At 48.6% G+C, this 15,114-nt stretch overlaps 1 protein-coding gene across 1 annotated transcript in view; it reads left to right on the top strand.

The window, feature by feature from the left end:
• The first annotated feature begins 419 nt into the window (after positions 1-419).
• LOC123347264 (antigen WC1.1-like) overlaps positions 420-15,114 on the top strand; it is a 225,258-nt gene continuing 210,563 nt past the window's right edge. Inside the window, exon 1 of the mRNA XM_044984705.1 lies at positions 420-477. Within this exon, the coding sequence (XP_044840640.1) occupies positions 420-477 (58 nt within the window). The remainder of the gene's footprint in view (positions 478-15,114) is intronic.

Below are 15,114 nucleotides of genomic sequence, written 5' to 3'. Positions count from 1 at the left end.
TGTGAGGCCCTGAGACGGGATCAGGTGGTGCCATGAGGCAGCTCTGGGATTCTCCTGGCTCTGGGCGCGGATCCCCTGCTGCCAGGCGCGAACTCTGCTGTGATAACGCTGGGGAGGGGGCTCCCTGCTCGCTCTGACCCTGCTCTGTGTCTGTCTTTGCAGGTTCTGAGGAGCTGAGGCTGGTGAATGGAGGCAGCCCCTGTGCTGGGAGAGTGGAGGTTAAACACCAGGATCAGTGGGGGACGGTGTGTCACTTTGGCTGGGACAAGGCAGATGCTGGAGTTGTCTGTAAGCAGTTGGAATGTGGAGCTGCTGTCAGTGCCCATCGTTATGCTCATTTTGGACCAGGATCTGGACCAATTTGGCTGAATAGAGTTGCCTGTCATGGTACCGAGTCTGCTCTCTGGCACTGCGGGAACATGGAATTTAAAATGCATGACTGTTATCATGAGTTGGATGCTGGAGTGACCTGTTCAGGTAAGAATCTGCCAGCTCAGTCCTGAAAGGCAAATCTTCTGAGACAAAAGGGCTCGAACCCAGAGGGCATCATGTGCCTGTGACCTTAATGAGAAATGAACCAAAACCAGACAATTCCTGTAATGATTGTTATTACTGAGCTGTAATTATTACTGTCCATGTCACTGGCCATTGAGGATCCCCCTGTGTGACTATTATCTCATCTCCAGTTGTTTCAGTGCCATGTTTTTCCTTTCCCTTTCCCTCGGAATGGGTCTAAAAATGCAGATAGGACAGAAAATGGAAAAGGAAAATGTCACATAAGCTCCTAAGTCTCTGAGGCACTTTTGAAAGTGTTACACTCCTGCCAAAATCCAGGCCCAGACACCCAACCGCAGAGGAACAGAGGGTGGAGCATTTATGTAGCCCCTTTGCCACCCTCATAGGGTGACCGAGGAATGAACACTTTCTCCCAGCTTGGCCACAGTTAGATTTAGCCAAGAGCACTCCCCGCTCTGTTCTGCTATTTCTCAGATTTTGGACCAACCAGCAATAGAAAATTTCAAAATCTTGCATGCCCTGTAGATCTAACGTAGCATAGAGAGCTCAGCCAAAAATATACCTCAACCCTACACAGCACAGGAATGGAGGCATTTTGTTGTGACTCAATAGTTAACATTGCAGCTACAGACCCATTATACGTTTTATTTTTAACTTCTCTTCTTAACATTTAGTAGGAATAATATCTTCCTCTGAATATAGCACAAGGAAGAGAGAATATTTTCCCATAGTTCCAAAAGTTTTAGAAGCTCCCCCGGCGATGGGAGCTCAGGGCAAGGTTTAATCTCAACCCTTTCCTGGATTTTGAGTGTTTCAAAATCGATATGCTCTTCACAAGGGGGGTGGAAGGGGTTGTATGCAATTTCTTAATATTTTTTAAACATAAAAAAGCTGGAGTGGGTGGGAACTTTAGAAAAAAAAATTTGCAGGACTTTTAAACTCTTCAGAAAACAGATTGACCTTTGCCAATGTAAATTCCCTAACCTGGTAATAACAACTGCAATGCCTTGTGCTGCGCACCTAGCAAGTGCACAGCAGGGAGTCCCTCTCCTCTGAACTTCACCAGGAGGAGGGAGCTGCACACAAACAAAGGGGTATCAGAGCAAAAGTCCCTTCTGTGCAACTTTCTGTAAAACTGCACCTGAATCTCTGTTGGAGCTGCACGTTTGCAGTGGGAATAAAGTTCGGGTTTATAACAGGGCACTTGAAGGGCCAGGCTGCTTAGTGCTTGGTGCCCCTGACCTCCAGCCCCACTGTCCCTTTTGTTTGGGGCATGGATCTTGGGTGGCACCATGCTGCAATCCCAGGCTCCTTCAGGTGGGTCAGGTGCAAGTTTGGTGAGACTGAACCTCACAATGTCTCTGGGCTTCAGAGACCCAGTTACCTTTGGGGTGAGGCTAGCTGGGCCCAAAGGCTCCTTTAACCCCTGCTGTGCTGGCAGGGTAGTTCCACATGCCTGTGCTGAAGGTTGGAGAGGAGGATGTGTCTTTCCATGACACTTATGGTTATGTCCATTCTTGTCACTAAGCCCCGTCTTCCCTGGATAGAGGTACAGGGCCAGCTCCTAGGGCCAAACCCAGGTTTCCTTACTCAGGCAGGCAGCCAGTGACTGTAATGTGAGTTTGCTTTGTAAAGACTGAGTGGAAACAGAAAAAAGACTCAGGATTGGGCCCATTCAGAATTATTCCAGAAATAACCACTCAGCCATCTACAAACTGCCTGTTCCCTAGATATCATTGAGAACAGACACATACGGGAGCTGTGATGTTTCTGCATGAAGCAATTTTTGAGAAATGCTGTCCTGAGAGAATACTAGAAAAGTTTCCAAAAAGTAAAAGTCGCCTTCTTATCTGCAGTGTTGTTGTAGCCGTGTTAGTCGCAGGATACACTGCTCTACAGCCAAAATGCTTCTGAAATAAATGTAGTCTAACTTTACTAATTCTGGGTCACTGAGAACGAAAATGATGCTTAAAATTGTTGATTGGCTCTAGTTTTCAAGTTATGCTATTGGGTCAGTATATACGACCCTTGACTTGGGAATAGCGGAGGATAAGTGAGTTATAAAGGGAAGGGATCTCAATGACTAAAATACATCTTTGACTGGATCTATGAATAAATCTATGACTGGGTTTGGACAGTACTTGCTTTTTAGGCAAAACAATGAATGATGCAATCTGAAGCTGGTATTGCGTCATACATGATATGAATTGCATTATGTTATTCCTAGAAGTCATGGATGATGCAATCATAACGAAGCTTACATCACTCTGCTGAACAAATTGCCCTATATCAGCTCTAGAAATCATACAGTGTCGTGCTCTCTTATTTGTCAGTGTTTGATTTAGCAAAGGGACACATTTCTGTTTAGCCAAAGTGAGCAGAGATGCCTCGTACTTGTGTGAACAGTGCAGATAACTTCTGCTATGTTTGTGGTGAAGTGACTTTTGCACCACAAAAGTGCAGTATAACCACTATGGTTAAGAAAGCCTATCACCTTTATTTTGGCTGCAAAATTGGAGATCAGGACAAGAGGTGGGCCCCACACATATGCTGCAACACTTGTGCAACAAATCTTCGCCAGTGGTTGAACAGGAAAAGGAAATCTATGCCTTTTGCAGTGCCAATGATTTGGAGAGAGCCAACAGATCATACCAGCAATTGTTACTTCTGCATGGTGCCTCCAGCTGGGAAAGGTGTGTCAAAGAAGAAAAAGTGGACTGTGCATTATCCAAACATTCCATCAGCTATACGCCCAGTACCCCACGGAGAAGGACTGCCGGTTCCTGATGCACCAGAATCATTCTCACTTGAGTCAGATGAGGAAGAGGAAGAGGATGAAACTTCTGGTCCTGAACCATCAATGTCACAGGACCCACATTTTCTCCCATCCTCCTCCTCTGAACACCACCTCATAACACAAGGTGAACTGAATGACCTTGTCAGGGATTTGGAACTACCCAAGAGTAAGGCAGAGCTGTTGGGCTCCAGACTACAGCAGTGGAATCTCCTGGCAGGTGATGTTAGGGTTTCCATGTTCCGTGACCGTCAAAAGGATCTTGTCCCATTCTTCTTCATGGAAGGTGATCTTGTAGCCTGCAACAACATCGATGGTGTGATGGCGGCCCTCAACATCGTTCACGATGCAGATGAGTGGAGACTGTTCATTGATTCATCAAAGACGAGTCTTAAAGCTGTTTTACTGCATAATGGCAATGTTTTGACCTCAATTCCAGTTGGTCATGCAGTCCATATGAAGGAAACCTATGACAACATGAAACAACTTTTGAGGTGCATAAACTATGACCAACATCAGTGGCAGCTTTGTGGCGATTTGAAGGTTGTTGCTCTCTTGCTTGGTCTGCAGACTGGATACACAAAGTACTGCTGTTTTCTCTGCGAATGGGATAGTCGTGCAAGAGATTCCCACTACATCAAGAAAGATTGGCCACTCCGACAATCATTGGAGCCTGGGAGGAAAAGTGTTCAGCATCCACCACTTATTGAATCAAGGAAGATTTTGTTACCACCCTTACACATCAAGCTGGGTCTGATGAAGAACTTTGTCAAGGTCATTGACAAAACACAAGCAGCTTTCAAGTACCTCCGTGGAAAATTTCCAAGGTTAAGTGAAGCTAAGATAAAGGAAGGTGTCTTTGTTGGTCCTCAGATTCGTGAACTTCTTCGAGATGATGCATTTGACCATGCACTGCATGGCAAGGAAAAGACGGCATGGAAAGCCTTCCAGTTAGTGGCAATAAATTTTCTCGGCAACAACAAGGCAGACAACTACAGGTTGTTGGTGGAAAACCTCCTCCAGGCATACAAAAGCCTTGGTTGCAACATGTCACTAAAGATACATTTTTTGCACTCTCATCTAGATTTTTTTCCACCGAACTGCGGAGCAGTGAGCGACGAGCACGGCGAGCGATTTCACCAGGACATTGCAACAATGGAGAAACGCTATCAGGGCAAATAGAGCCCATCAATGCTTGCAGACTATTGCTGGACAGTGACAAGAGATGCTCCATTTAATGAATACAAGAGACAAGCCAAGAAGCGCCGAGTAGACACTGAATAGGACTAAACTATGTACATAATAGTTTTTGCCTTTTGTTTCATAATAAATTTTATTTATATAACCCTTTTGCTGATTTTTAAAGTGTTACATAAACAGGACAGGTGAAATATTATCATGTAAAGCAACCATAAACACATGAAAAGACCTAGGTTTACAATTTATGATTAAAACTCTACTATCTACACAATATACATAGACATAAAATGTAAAAACTTAAATACGTGAGCTGTAGCTCACGAAAGCTCATGCTTAAATAAATTTGTTAGTCTTTAAGGTGCCACAAGTACTCCTGTTTTTTTTAGTAGCCAATCAGTTGTTTTAATAGTCATATTTGAATTCAGCACATCAAAATACATAATAAATAGCACATTTTATCTCTGAAGTAGACAACTTCTCAAAAATTGTAGACCAGTGATATTAGAGAGACAAGGTGGGTGAGGTAATATCTTTTATTGGACCCATTTCTGCTGGAGAGAGACAAAGTTTTGATCTTACAGAGACGAGCTTTGTGTAAGCTCAGAAGCTCGTCTCTTTCACCAACAGGAGTTGGTCCAATAAAAGATATTACCTCAGCCACCTTATCTGTCTCAACCCCTTCTTATCCAGCTTTCACTTCTCATTTTTGGTTGTATTAATACCAAACTTTTCCAAAACATTCTCCTCTACCAAGGTCCCTGCCTCAATCAGTGCACAGGCTGGACCATGCCCAGGGAGTGAATCAGGGACACACAGTGAAAGAGGCTTTTGTCTGTAGGCCCACAGCCTCATTGGCTGCTGCAGCAGATTCACCATCATCGATGATTCCTCCATTCGAGGATGATCTCTACCACAGATTTACATATGGGTTCTGAGATGACTCAGGAGTCCGGTCCTGGAACCATAGATCTGCCCACAGTAGGTACAGCTGTTTCCTGACAGGTCAGCTGCTCGCTGGGAGAAAGTTCTTTTTTTCCCCTTCCTTCCTTCTCTCTCTTTTTTCAACTTTAAGGGGAAGTCATTTCTCCTCAAAGCGGACCACTGCGTGTTGGAGGATGTGGCATCATTGAGATCGGTTGGTTCCTTGCTCTTCCCAGTTTGTGATGTCCACATGAGTTTTCTTGAGATATGGTTTCAGAATATCTTTGTAGGATTTCCTCTGACCACCACAGGATCTCTGACCATGGGTGAGCTGAAAGTAGAGGGCTTGTTTTGGAAGGCGAGAGTCTGGCATCGGCACACAATGTCCAGCCCAGCAGAGTTGTTGAGTGAGGATCATTGTTTCAATGCTGGTGACATTGGCTTCAATGAGGATGCTGGTGTTAGTGCAATGATCCTCCCACTCGATGCAAAGGATCTTCCAGAGGCATCTTGGTGGTACATCTCCAGACTCTTGAAGTGCTATTGATAGGTCACCCAGGTTTCGCATCTATAAAGGAGTGTAAGAATAACAATTATGTCATAGGCCTGGATCTTGGTGTCCTTCCAAGGGCTGTGAAAACACACCAGAGCAGTTTCCCAAAGGAAGCACTTGTGCAATGGATCCTGTGCTGGATCTCACTGTCAATTTTTGCATTTTGAGAAAGTTGGCTACCGAGGTAACAGAAGTCCTCAATTCTCTGGCCCTCAGTGGTGATTTGTGGTGGCTCATGTGCAAGGCCTGAAGCAGGCTGATGGAGCACTTTGGTTTTCTTGATATTGAGTGAGAGTCGTAGGCTTTGGTAAGTTTGTGCAAAAAAATCCAGTGAGGACTGAAAGTCATTCTCAGTATGTATGATGATGGCACAGTTATCAGCGTACTGAAGGTCAGTAATGGACACCCCGAGGACTTTAGACTTTGAGCTGAAACGTCAAAGATTAATAAGCTGTCCATCCATTCTGTATTGAATGTCAAATCCAGTGGGGATGTGGTCTTTAACAAGGACCAAAATGACTGCTAAATACATGGAGAACAGGGATGCTGCAATAACACATCCTTGCTTAACCTCAGTTTTGATGACAAAAGGATCCATCTCCAGGCCATTACAGAGAACAGTGGCAGTCATCTCATCATGAAGAAGCCTTAGGCCCTGAATAAATTTTGGAAGGCAGCCAAATCTGGCCAGCATTTTCCACAGGGCTTCGTGATTGAAAAAGTTGAAGGCCTTTGTCAAATCAGTGAAGGCCATGTACATTTTTCTCCCGAGAATTTTCCTGGATTTGGTGAGCAATAAAAGTCTTGTCAGTTGTCCTGTGGGATGGTCTGAACCCGCACTGAGATTCTGGCAATATTTCCTCAGCAAGGGGAAGTAATCGGTTTAAGAGCATATGGGCAAGAATTTTCCCTGCTGTAGATAGTAAGGAAATGCCACGATAATTTCCACAATCAAACTTATCTCCTTTTTAAAAGATGGTAACAATGTTGGCATTTCTCAAGTCTTCCAGAATCTTCTCATTATACCAAATTTGAAGAAAAATGAAGCTCCTGACAGCATAGCTCTGAGGATCATTGGCACACACAAGCTCCTTCACCGCAACAAGGTGATGGTCTCCAAAGAGGGGTTGCAGCAGTGGCAAGATGTGTAACCAATAAAATTATGCAGAAATTATGCTCCTGGCTGCTGTGGGCTGGAGTGGCACCAGGCACCAGAAATGAGATGAAGGAGACTAACTCCACCTATTGGGCCCAGGCAGTGTGGGGACGAAGCTACCTGAATTGAAAGCAAACCAGGATGAGAGTGGAAAGTAGATGAGGATAAGGATGCAGGGAGAATATTCTGAGCCTGGAGGCTGGAGGCTGGAGAGAAACTGGAACTGGGAGAGAAAGAGAGAGAGATGGGGACTGGCTGGGCAAGGAGAATGGGACTCGGAGGAGAGGGAAAGAGACTCGGACAGGCTAGGCAGGGCGATTAGGACAGGGAGTGGGTGAGGAGAGACTGTGACTTGCTGAGCAAGGAGATTGGGAGATGGGGAGACTGGGACTGACTGGGTGAGGAATGTGGGACTGGGAACCGGTGGGGAGCAACTGGAGGTGAGTGAGGAAAAACAGATCAGATCAGGAACCAGGGTGTCGGGGGAGTCCAAGACTAACTGGACGACAAGATTGGAATAAGCAGCCAGGGCAGGTTGTGGGAGACTGAGAGCAGATCTACATTCACATGTATTTTGCGGCAAGCTGGGGTGTAAACCTACTGTGAAAATACTGCCCCTCTTTCCCCGTGAGCACTGTAACTTACATTGACTTAGTGCGATGTAGACACTGCTTTATGTCAGGTGGAGACACTCTTCACCAGTGTAGCTTCTGCCTCTCAGTGAGGTGGACTATAAGGTGGATAGAAAGTTGGCTAGATTGTTGGGCTCAATGGGTAGTGATCAGTGGCTTAATGTCTAGTTGGCAGCCCAGGGCCGCCCGGGGGGGGGCAAAGGGAGCAATTTGCCCCAGGCCCCGGGCTTCGCAGGGGCCCCCAAGAGAACAGCTGAGGCTCCCGCCTCCGCCCCTCTCCTGGAGCCTTAGCACATTAAGCGGCGTGTCTCCGGCGGGGCCCCTGAGCCCCGCCCCGCTCAGAGCCACGTGGTGAGAGAGCCAACAGATCTCATCAGGACTCTCCCTCCGCTAGGCGTGAGCTCACAGCCCCACCCCCTCACCACTCGGAGCTCGGAGCGGGGCGGGTCTCAGGCCCTGCCTGAGACATGCTGCAGCTGTTCAGCGAGGCGCTGAGGCTCCGGGTGAGGGGGGGGCGGGGGTAAGAGGCTGGGGCCAGGGGGGTTGGCTAAGGGGCAGGGAGTCCTGGGGACAGTCAGGGCACAGGGAGGGAGCAGAGGTTGGGGGGGTGGTCAGGGGGCAGGGAATAGGGCGTTTCGATTGTGGGCGTTCTGCAGGGAGCAGGTAGGGGTTGGGGCAGACAGGGAGCAGGGGTGGGGTCTCTGGGGGACGGTGAGGGGACAAGGACCAGGATGGGTTGGGGATTCTGAGGGAGGGGGGCAGGAAGTGGGTGGGGGTTAGATAGGGGGCAGGGCCAGGCTGTTTGGGAGGCACAGCCTTCCCTACCCTAAAGCGCATTCAGCAGTTTGAGGCTTGCAGAAGAGCCAAGCTGTTAGCTTTTCCATTAGGGCTACCATCCCTTTCACTTCTCAAATGCCAAATTATAGTCTACATGTAATTTCAGTGCCATAGGGAGATTCATGTCAGGGGAGGGTAGCTTCATTTAAAATGAGCCACTGCGGGGGAAGGATCACATGAGAAGAGCAATATCCTTCCCAACCCTATCAAGGGAGACCCCCCTCAAATGCTCAGTTTGTGGAGTATGTACATAAGCTATAGTAAAGAAAAACCCACAGTAACCATCTCCAGTTTGTGAGGGACCACATGGAGCCAGTCTCTAGGAAACAGATAAATGCATCAAGTATCAGAGGGGTAGCCGTGTTAGTCTGGTTCTGTAAAAGCAGCAAAGAATCCTGTGGCACCTTATAGACTAACAGACGTTTTGCAGCATGAGCTTTCGTGGGTGAATACCCACTTCTTCGGATGCAAGCACTAGCTGATGCTGAGAACCGGTGATACCTTGTAAAGAAGTTTTCTCAAAACTGGGTTTGTGCTGAAATGCGGAAGGTTTATTTTTCCCAGGGGCACCTGTGGAGGGGAGCAAGTGGGGCAATTTGCCATGGGCCCCACAAGGGCCCCCAGGAGAATATAGTATTGCAATTTTTTTATAGAAGGGGCCCCCAAAATTTCTTTGCCCCAGGCCCCCTGAATACTCTGGGCGGCCCTGTGGCAGCCGGTATCAAGCAGAGTGCCCCAGGGGTCAGTCCTGGGACCGGTTTTGTTCAACATCTTTATTAATGATCTGGATGATGGGATTAATTGCACCCTCAGCAAGTTTGCAGATGACACTAAGCTGTGGGGAGAGGACAGGAGAGCGCTCTCCCATCGACGTAATGCGTCTTCACCAGACATGCTAAATCGGCACCGCTGCATCTATACAGTGGCACTGATTTAGTGTGGTAGCGAAGAGAAGCCCTAACAGTTCCCTCGTGTGCTTTGATCTATCCCATTTCCAAGCACTAGGGAAATGTTAGTGCGCAGCAGCAGGCTCCACACGGACACTCAGTGTGCAGCAGGCTACTGCAAGGTAAATTTATGCCCTAGTTTGCCAAAAACTAAGTGTGTGTAGAGAGAAACCCTGAGACTGGATGAGGCATCTAGGGAGGGAAACTGGGGCTTGGGGCAGACAGGACAACTCACGGCAAGGATATGTATGAAAAACAGATCAGCTGAGGACCCCAGAGGGGAGGGACAGCACAGAGAACAGGGGGTGAAGTAGGACTTGTCTGGGGAAGCCAGAGGTGAAGTCTAGCACTGGCTTGGCAAGGAGACTGGGACTGGGGATGAGAAGCTTGAGGAGTGGAGATGGGAACTGTGTAGACAAGGAGAATGGGACTGCAAAAGAGCAAGGGATGGAGAAGAGAAAGGACTGGGACAGGGAGAGCTTGGAGGGGATGAGGCAGAAGGGGTTAGGTTTGGGGGAACAGGGGAAGAAGGGTCTGTCACTACCAGAACACACACCTCTCCAGAGCCTGGAATGGATCCCAGTATCCCTGAGTTTTGCCATTCCCCTGCTGTCAGCAAATATCTGTCAAACCCTCCAACAAAATTTTCTGATCCACAAAGAGGATGACAACCTACTACTACCTTCAGTTACTCCATTAGCTCAAGTGGCAGTGGTTTCTGTGATGGATCTAAAGGTTCCAACCCTGCTCATGACCCATGTGGGTGTCACAGGGTTGCCATCTTTCTAATGGCTAGTAATTGGATACTCAAGTCTCTACCCCATGCCCTGCCTCTTCCTCCCAAGGCCACGCCCTTCTCCACCTCTTCCCCCGCTCCTACTCCACCTCTTTCCTTGAGGCGCCGCACCTTCTCTGTCTCTTCCCATTGCTCACTCTCCCCTCCCCCGCATCGTCACTCACTGGATAGTCTCAAGGAGCCTGTCTGCTGGTACGAAGCCACCCCCACTGAGCAGGGGCTGGCACAGATTAATGACCTGGTGCTTTGCCGCGCCCAGTGGAAACCAGACTTTTGGTTCAGCGCCAGTTAGGTCTGTTTTTTTTCAGTTTGCTTTCCTTAAAAACCTAGGGAATTATGCACAAACCTTTACTTGTAAGGCACATTAAGTTTGCAAAGTTGAGCAGTAAAAAATAAGGAAATGGCAGAATTAAAGCTGTCTTTGCAACTTTATTTTGGCCCACCTGTACGGATGTGTTAAGATACCATCTTTAATTACGTGATACCAAGCTATTTTCTCGATGAGGAATTAAAGTCTATCCCAGCCTTTGCCACAGAGTTCCTATGTGATCATTGGCAAGTCACTGAAACCAAATGTTTCCCAGGTGGTCATTAATTGTGTGTTCCTCATTTTATGGGAGGCCCCCTTGTAACCGTGGGGGTCTGATTTGCAGAAATGCTGAGCACTCGCTGCTGTAAACTGAAGTCAGTAGGTGCTGTGCTCTGAACATACTAAGTGCTGTATAATGCTAAGGACTCTGAAAAATCAGGACCTGGTGTCTCAAATTCGGCACCCAAAATCAGTCGACACTTCTGATCATTTTGTCCATAGTGTCTCTGGGCTTCAGTTCCCCATGTGTAAAATGGCGATAACAACACTTCCCTTCCTCCCAGGGGTGTTGTGAAGAGAAATTATTTAATGTTTGTGAAGCACTCAGCTGCCATAGAAATGAGCCATAGAGAAGCCCATGAGGAAATGAACAATTCTGTTTTGGGAGTTCACTTTGGATGACGTGCAGTACATAGGGGCTGGGGCCACACATTGAACAAGGAGTATAACAAGAACTATTGACCATCCACCCATTCAGTCAGCACCACGTGTCCTGTGCACTGAATGAGGCAGGGTCCTGGGGCAAAAATAGCATTTGATCATGTAATTAAAGGCTGTGTCACAATGCAAATACAAAAGGGACTAATTAAGGTTACAGAGGACAGCACGAGTGTGGCATTCTGAATGTTTGAGTGCTCAGCTTCACAAATGTAACTTCCCTTTAGATACAGAGCTTCATAGATTTTAAGAGCAGAAGGAAGCATTAGATTATATAGTCTGGCATCCTGGGTAACAGGCTATAGAAGTTAATCCAGTTACTCCTGAACTGAACCCAATAATTTTTGTTTGGCTAAAGCACATTTTCCAGAAAGGCATCCAGTCTTCATCTAAATACTTCAGGAGGTGAATAATCTTCTGCTTCCCTTTTAGTTTCTTCCAATGGTTAATCGCCCTCACTATGAAAAATGTGTGGCTTACTTCTAATATGACTTTATCTGGCTTTAACTTCCAGCCATTTGTTCTTGTTTTGCCTTTCTCCACTAGAATAAAGAGGCCTCTACTACAGGGTTTTGTCCCTGCACAAGTACTTATATAGTATAATCCCGTCACCTCTTGGTCTTCTTTTTAAAAATAAACAGCTGGAGCTCCTAGAATCTCTCACTGCAAGGCAGATTTTCAAGCCCTCAAATCATCTTTGTGGCTCTTCTCTGCACCCTTTCCATTTTTTTTAATATCCTTCTTTAAATATGGACAGCACAGCTGGATGCAGTATCGCTCTCAGCAAGCTGTATACAGAGGTAAAATCATGTCCCTGGTCAGAAATTATCCAAAAAAATGGAGCTTCATTGGAAAATGCTGGTTTGTTGAACTCGACATTTCCCAAGAAATTGAGTTGGGTGCAATGAACTTTCTCCAGACCACAGGCTGGGTTGTGGCAGAAATCTGCATGGTTAAGTGCCAACTCTCTTGGGGTGCTCCAGCCAGCCCTGCCATGCAGACTGCCTTGGGGCCAGGTACCCCAGTCTTCTCAGGTCAGCTGCTCTGGGGTAGCTGCACCATGTAGACTGCCCCAGCACCCATGGGCGCCAACTTATATGGGCTCGTGGAGCTAAAGCCCCAGGAATATTCAAAATCAGGGGCTCTGCTCCACCAATATTTGGAGCTAGGTTTCGCCCCTTTAAATCCCAGCCGCGGCCGGGAATCAGAGGGCTCTGGGCTGCCCGCTGCTGCGGGTAGCCCAGAGCCTTTTAAATCCCAGCCGCGGCTGGGAATCAGAGGGCTCTGGGCTGCCCGCTGCGGCGGGGAGCCCAGAGCCTTTTAAATCCCAGCCGCAGCCGGGAATCAGAGGGCTCTGGGCTGCCTGCAACCGCGGGGAGCCCAGAGCCCTTTAAATCTCAGCCGCGGCTGGGAATCAGAGGGCTCTGGGCTGCCTGCAACCGGGGGGAGCCCAGAGCCCTTTAAATCTCAGCCGCGGCTGGGAATCGGAGGGCTCTGGGCTGCCCGCAGGGGCAGAGAGCCCAGAGCCCTTTGAATGCCAGCCGCGGCGGCTGGGATTTAAAGGGCTCAGGGCTCCCCGTGGCTGCCAGCAGCTCAGAGCCCTTTGAATCCCCGCCCCTGGCCGCTGATTGCCCCCTCCCCAGACCCCTGCCCCAACTGCCCCCCAGGACCCCCACCCCCTATCTAAGCACCACTGGTCCTTGTCCCCCGTTACCCACTCCCGAGACAACTGCCCCTAACTGCCCCTTGGAACCCCAGCCCCTATCTAAGCCTCCCTTCTCCTTGTCCCCAACTGCCCCCTCCTGAGACCCCACCCAACTTCCCCCCAGGACCCCACCCCCTACCTGTCCCCTGATAAACCTCCTAGACTCCCATGCCTATCCAATTGCTGCCTGTCCCCTGACTGCCCCTCCGAACCTCTGCCCCATCCAACCCCCCCTGCTCCTTGTCCCTTGACTGGCCCCTGGAATCCCCTACCCTTTCTCCAACCTTGTAATCTTGTGGCACTGACGCGTTGTAGCTTCATTTTATATCGGCTTACAGGGTGGGAGCGGGGGGGGGGGGCACCACCATTTTGGGCCTCACCAAAAATTATACAAACCTGCCACCTATGCCAGCACCAGAGACCCTGGTGCTCTGTAATCTGCAGCTTCAGGGCAACCCTGCCATTGAGAAAGGAGTCATAGAATCATAGAATCTCAGGGTCGGAAGGGACCTCAGGAGGTCATCTAGTCCAACCCCCTGCTCAAAGCAGGACCAATCACCAACTAAATCATCCCAGCCAGGGCTTTGTCAAGCCTGACCTTAAAAACCTCTAAAGAAGGAGATTCCACTACCTCCCTAGGTAACCCATTCCAGTTCTTCACCACCCTACTAGTGAAAAAGTTTTTCCTAATATCCAACCTAAACCTCCCCCTCTGCAACTTGAGACCCTTACTCCTTGTTCTGTCATCTTCTACCACTGACAACAGTCTAGATCCATCCTCTTTGGAACCTCCTTTAAGGTAGCTGAAAGCAGCTAGCAAATCCCCCCTTATTCTTCTTTTCTGCAGACTAAATACAATAACTCCCCCCTTAACATCCTCTTGCTTAACGTTGTTTCGATGCTACTTCTCTGCTCCATTACAGAACATGCTTGTTTAAAGTTATGCAATGCTCCACTATAACGTTGTTAAGCTGCCTGCTTTGTCCACAGCTGGCAGCCCTCCCATCAGCTCCCTTACACCCCACCCCAGTGCCCACTGTCCGCAGGCAGACCCCATGGACCAGCGCCCTCCCCCCGCACACCCACCTCCCGCCCATGACAAGAAGCCATCCCACGGCACCCAAGAGGCTGGGGCAAGGAACGAGGACACAGCGCACAGTCTCCTCTACCCCTCGCATCCTGCCTGTGGCTGTCTTGCGGCTTTCAGGAGGCTGGAGGGAGGAGCGAGGACACAGCGCGCAGCCTGCCCCCGCCTCCCTCCCGTGACAGCCAGCTGGCCCTCAGCACTCAGGAGGCAAGGAAGGGAGGGGGAAAGTAGCACACCACATCCTCACTCCTTTCCCCTGCCTCCCGAACGCTGCAAACCAGCTGATTGCTGCAGGCAGAAGGCAGGGGAGGGAAGGAGGATGCTGCGAGCTGCATCCTTGCTCCTCCCCACAGCCTCCCGAATGCCGCAAACTAGCCGATGGCCGCAGGGAGGAGGCAGGGGAGGGAAGGGGGAGGCTGAGCCCCTTATCTCCCCCCAGCCTCCCAAATGCCGTAAGACAGCTGACCACTGTGGGCAGCAGGTACGGGGATCACTGGTCCGCAGGGTCCGCCAGTGGGTGGGGAGGGTATAGGGAGCCGATAGTGGGGCTGCAAGCCTGTTAAATACCTGTATTAAATTGCCTATTTAAAATTGTTTAAAATATATATAATGCCTTTTGTCTGGAAAAAAATATATACTCCTTCCTGGTCATTTGTCCAATCTTCCACTTCTTGTAAGCTTCTTTTTTGTGTTTAAGATCAGCAAGGATTTCACTGTTAAGCCAAGCTTGTCGCCTGCCATATTTACTATTCTTTCTACACATTGGGATGGTTTGTTCCTGCAACCTCAGTAAGGATTCTTTAAAATACAGCCAGCTCTCCTGGTCTCTTTTCCCCCTCATGTTATTCTCCCAGGGGATCCCGCCCATCAGTTCCCTGAGGGAGTCAAAGTCCAGGGTCTGTATTCTGCTGCTTTCCTTTCTTCCTTTTGTCAGGATCCAGAA

The sequence above is a fragment of the Mauremys mutica genome, chromosome 1 (assembly GCF_020497125.1).
Source record: "Mauremys mutica isolate MM-2020 ecotype Southern chromosome 1, ASM2049712v1, whole genome shotgun sequence".
Taxonomy (NCBI): domain Eukaryota; kingdom Metazoa; phylum Chordata; order Testudines; family Geoemydidae; genus Mauremys; species Mauremys mutica.
Note: the sequence above shows the minus strand (reverse complement) of the source record. Positions and strands in the feature narration are given on the sequence as shown.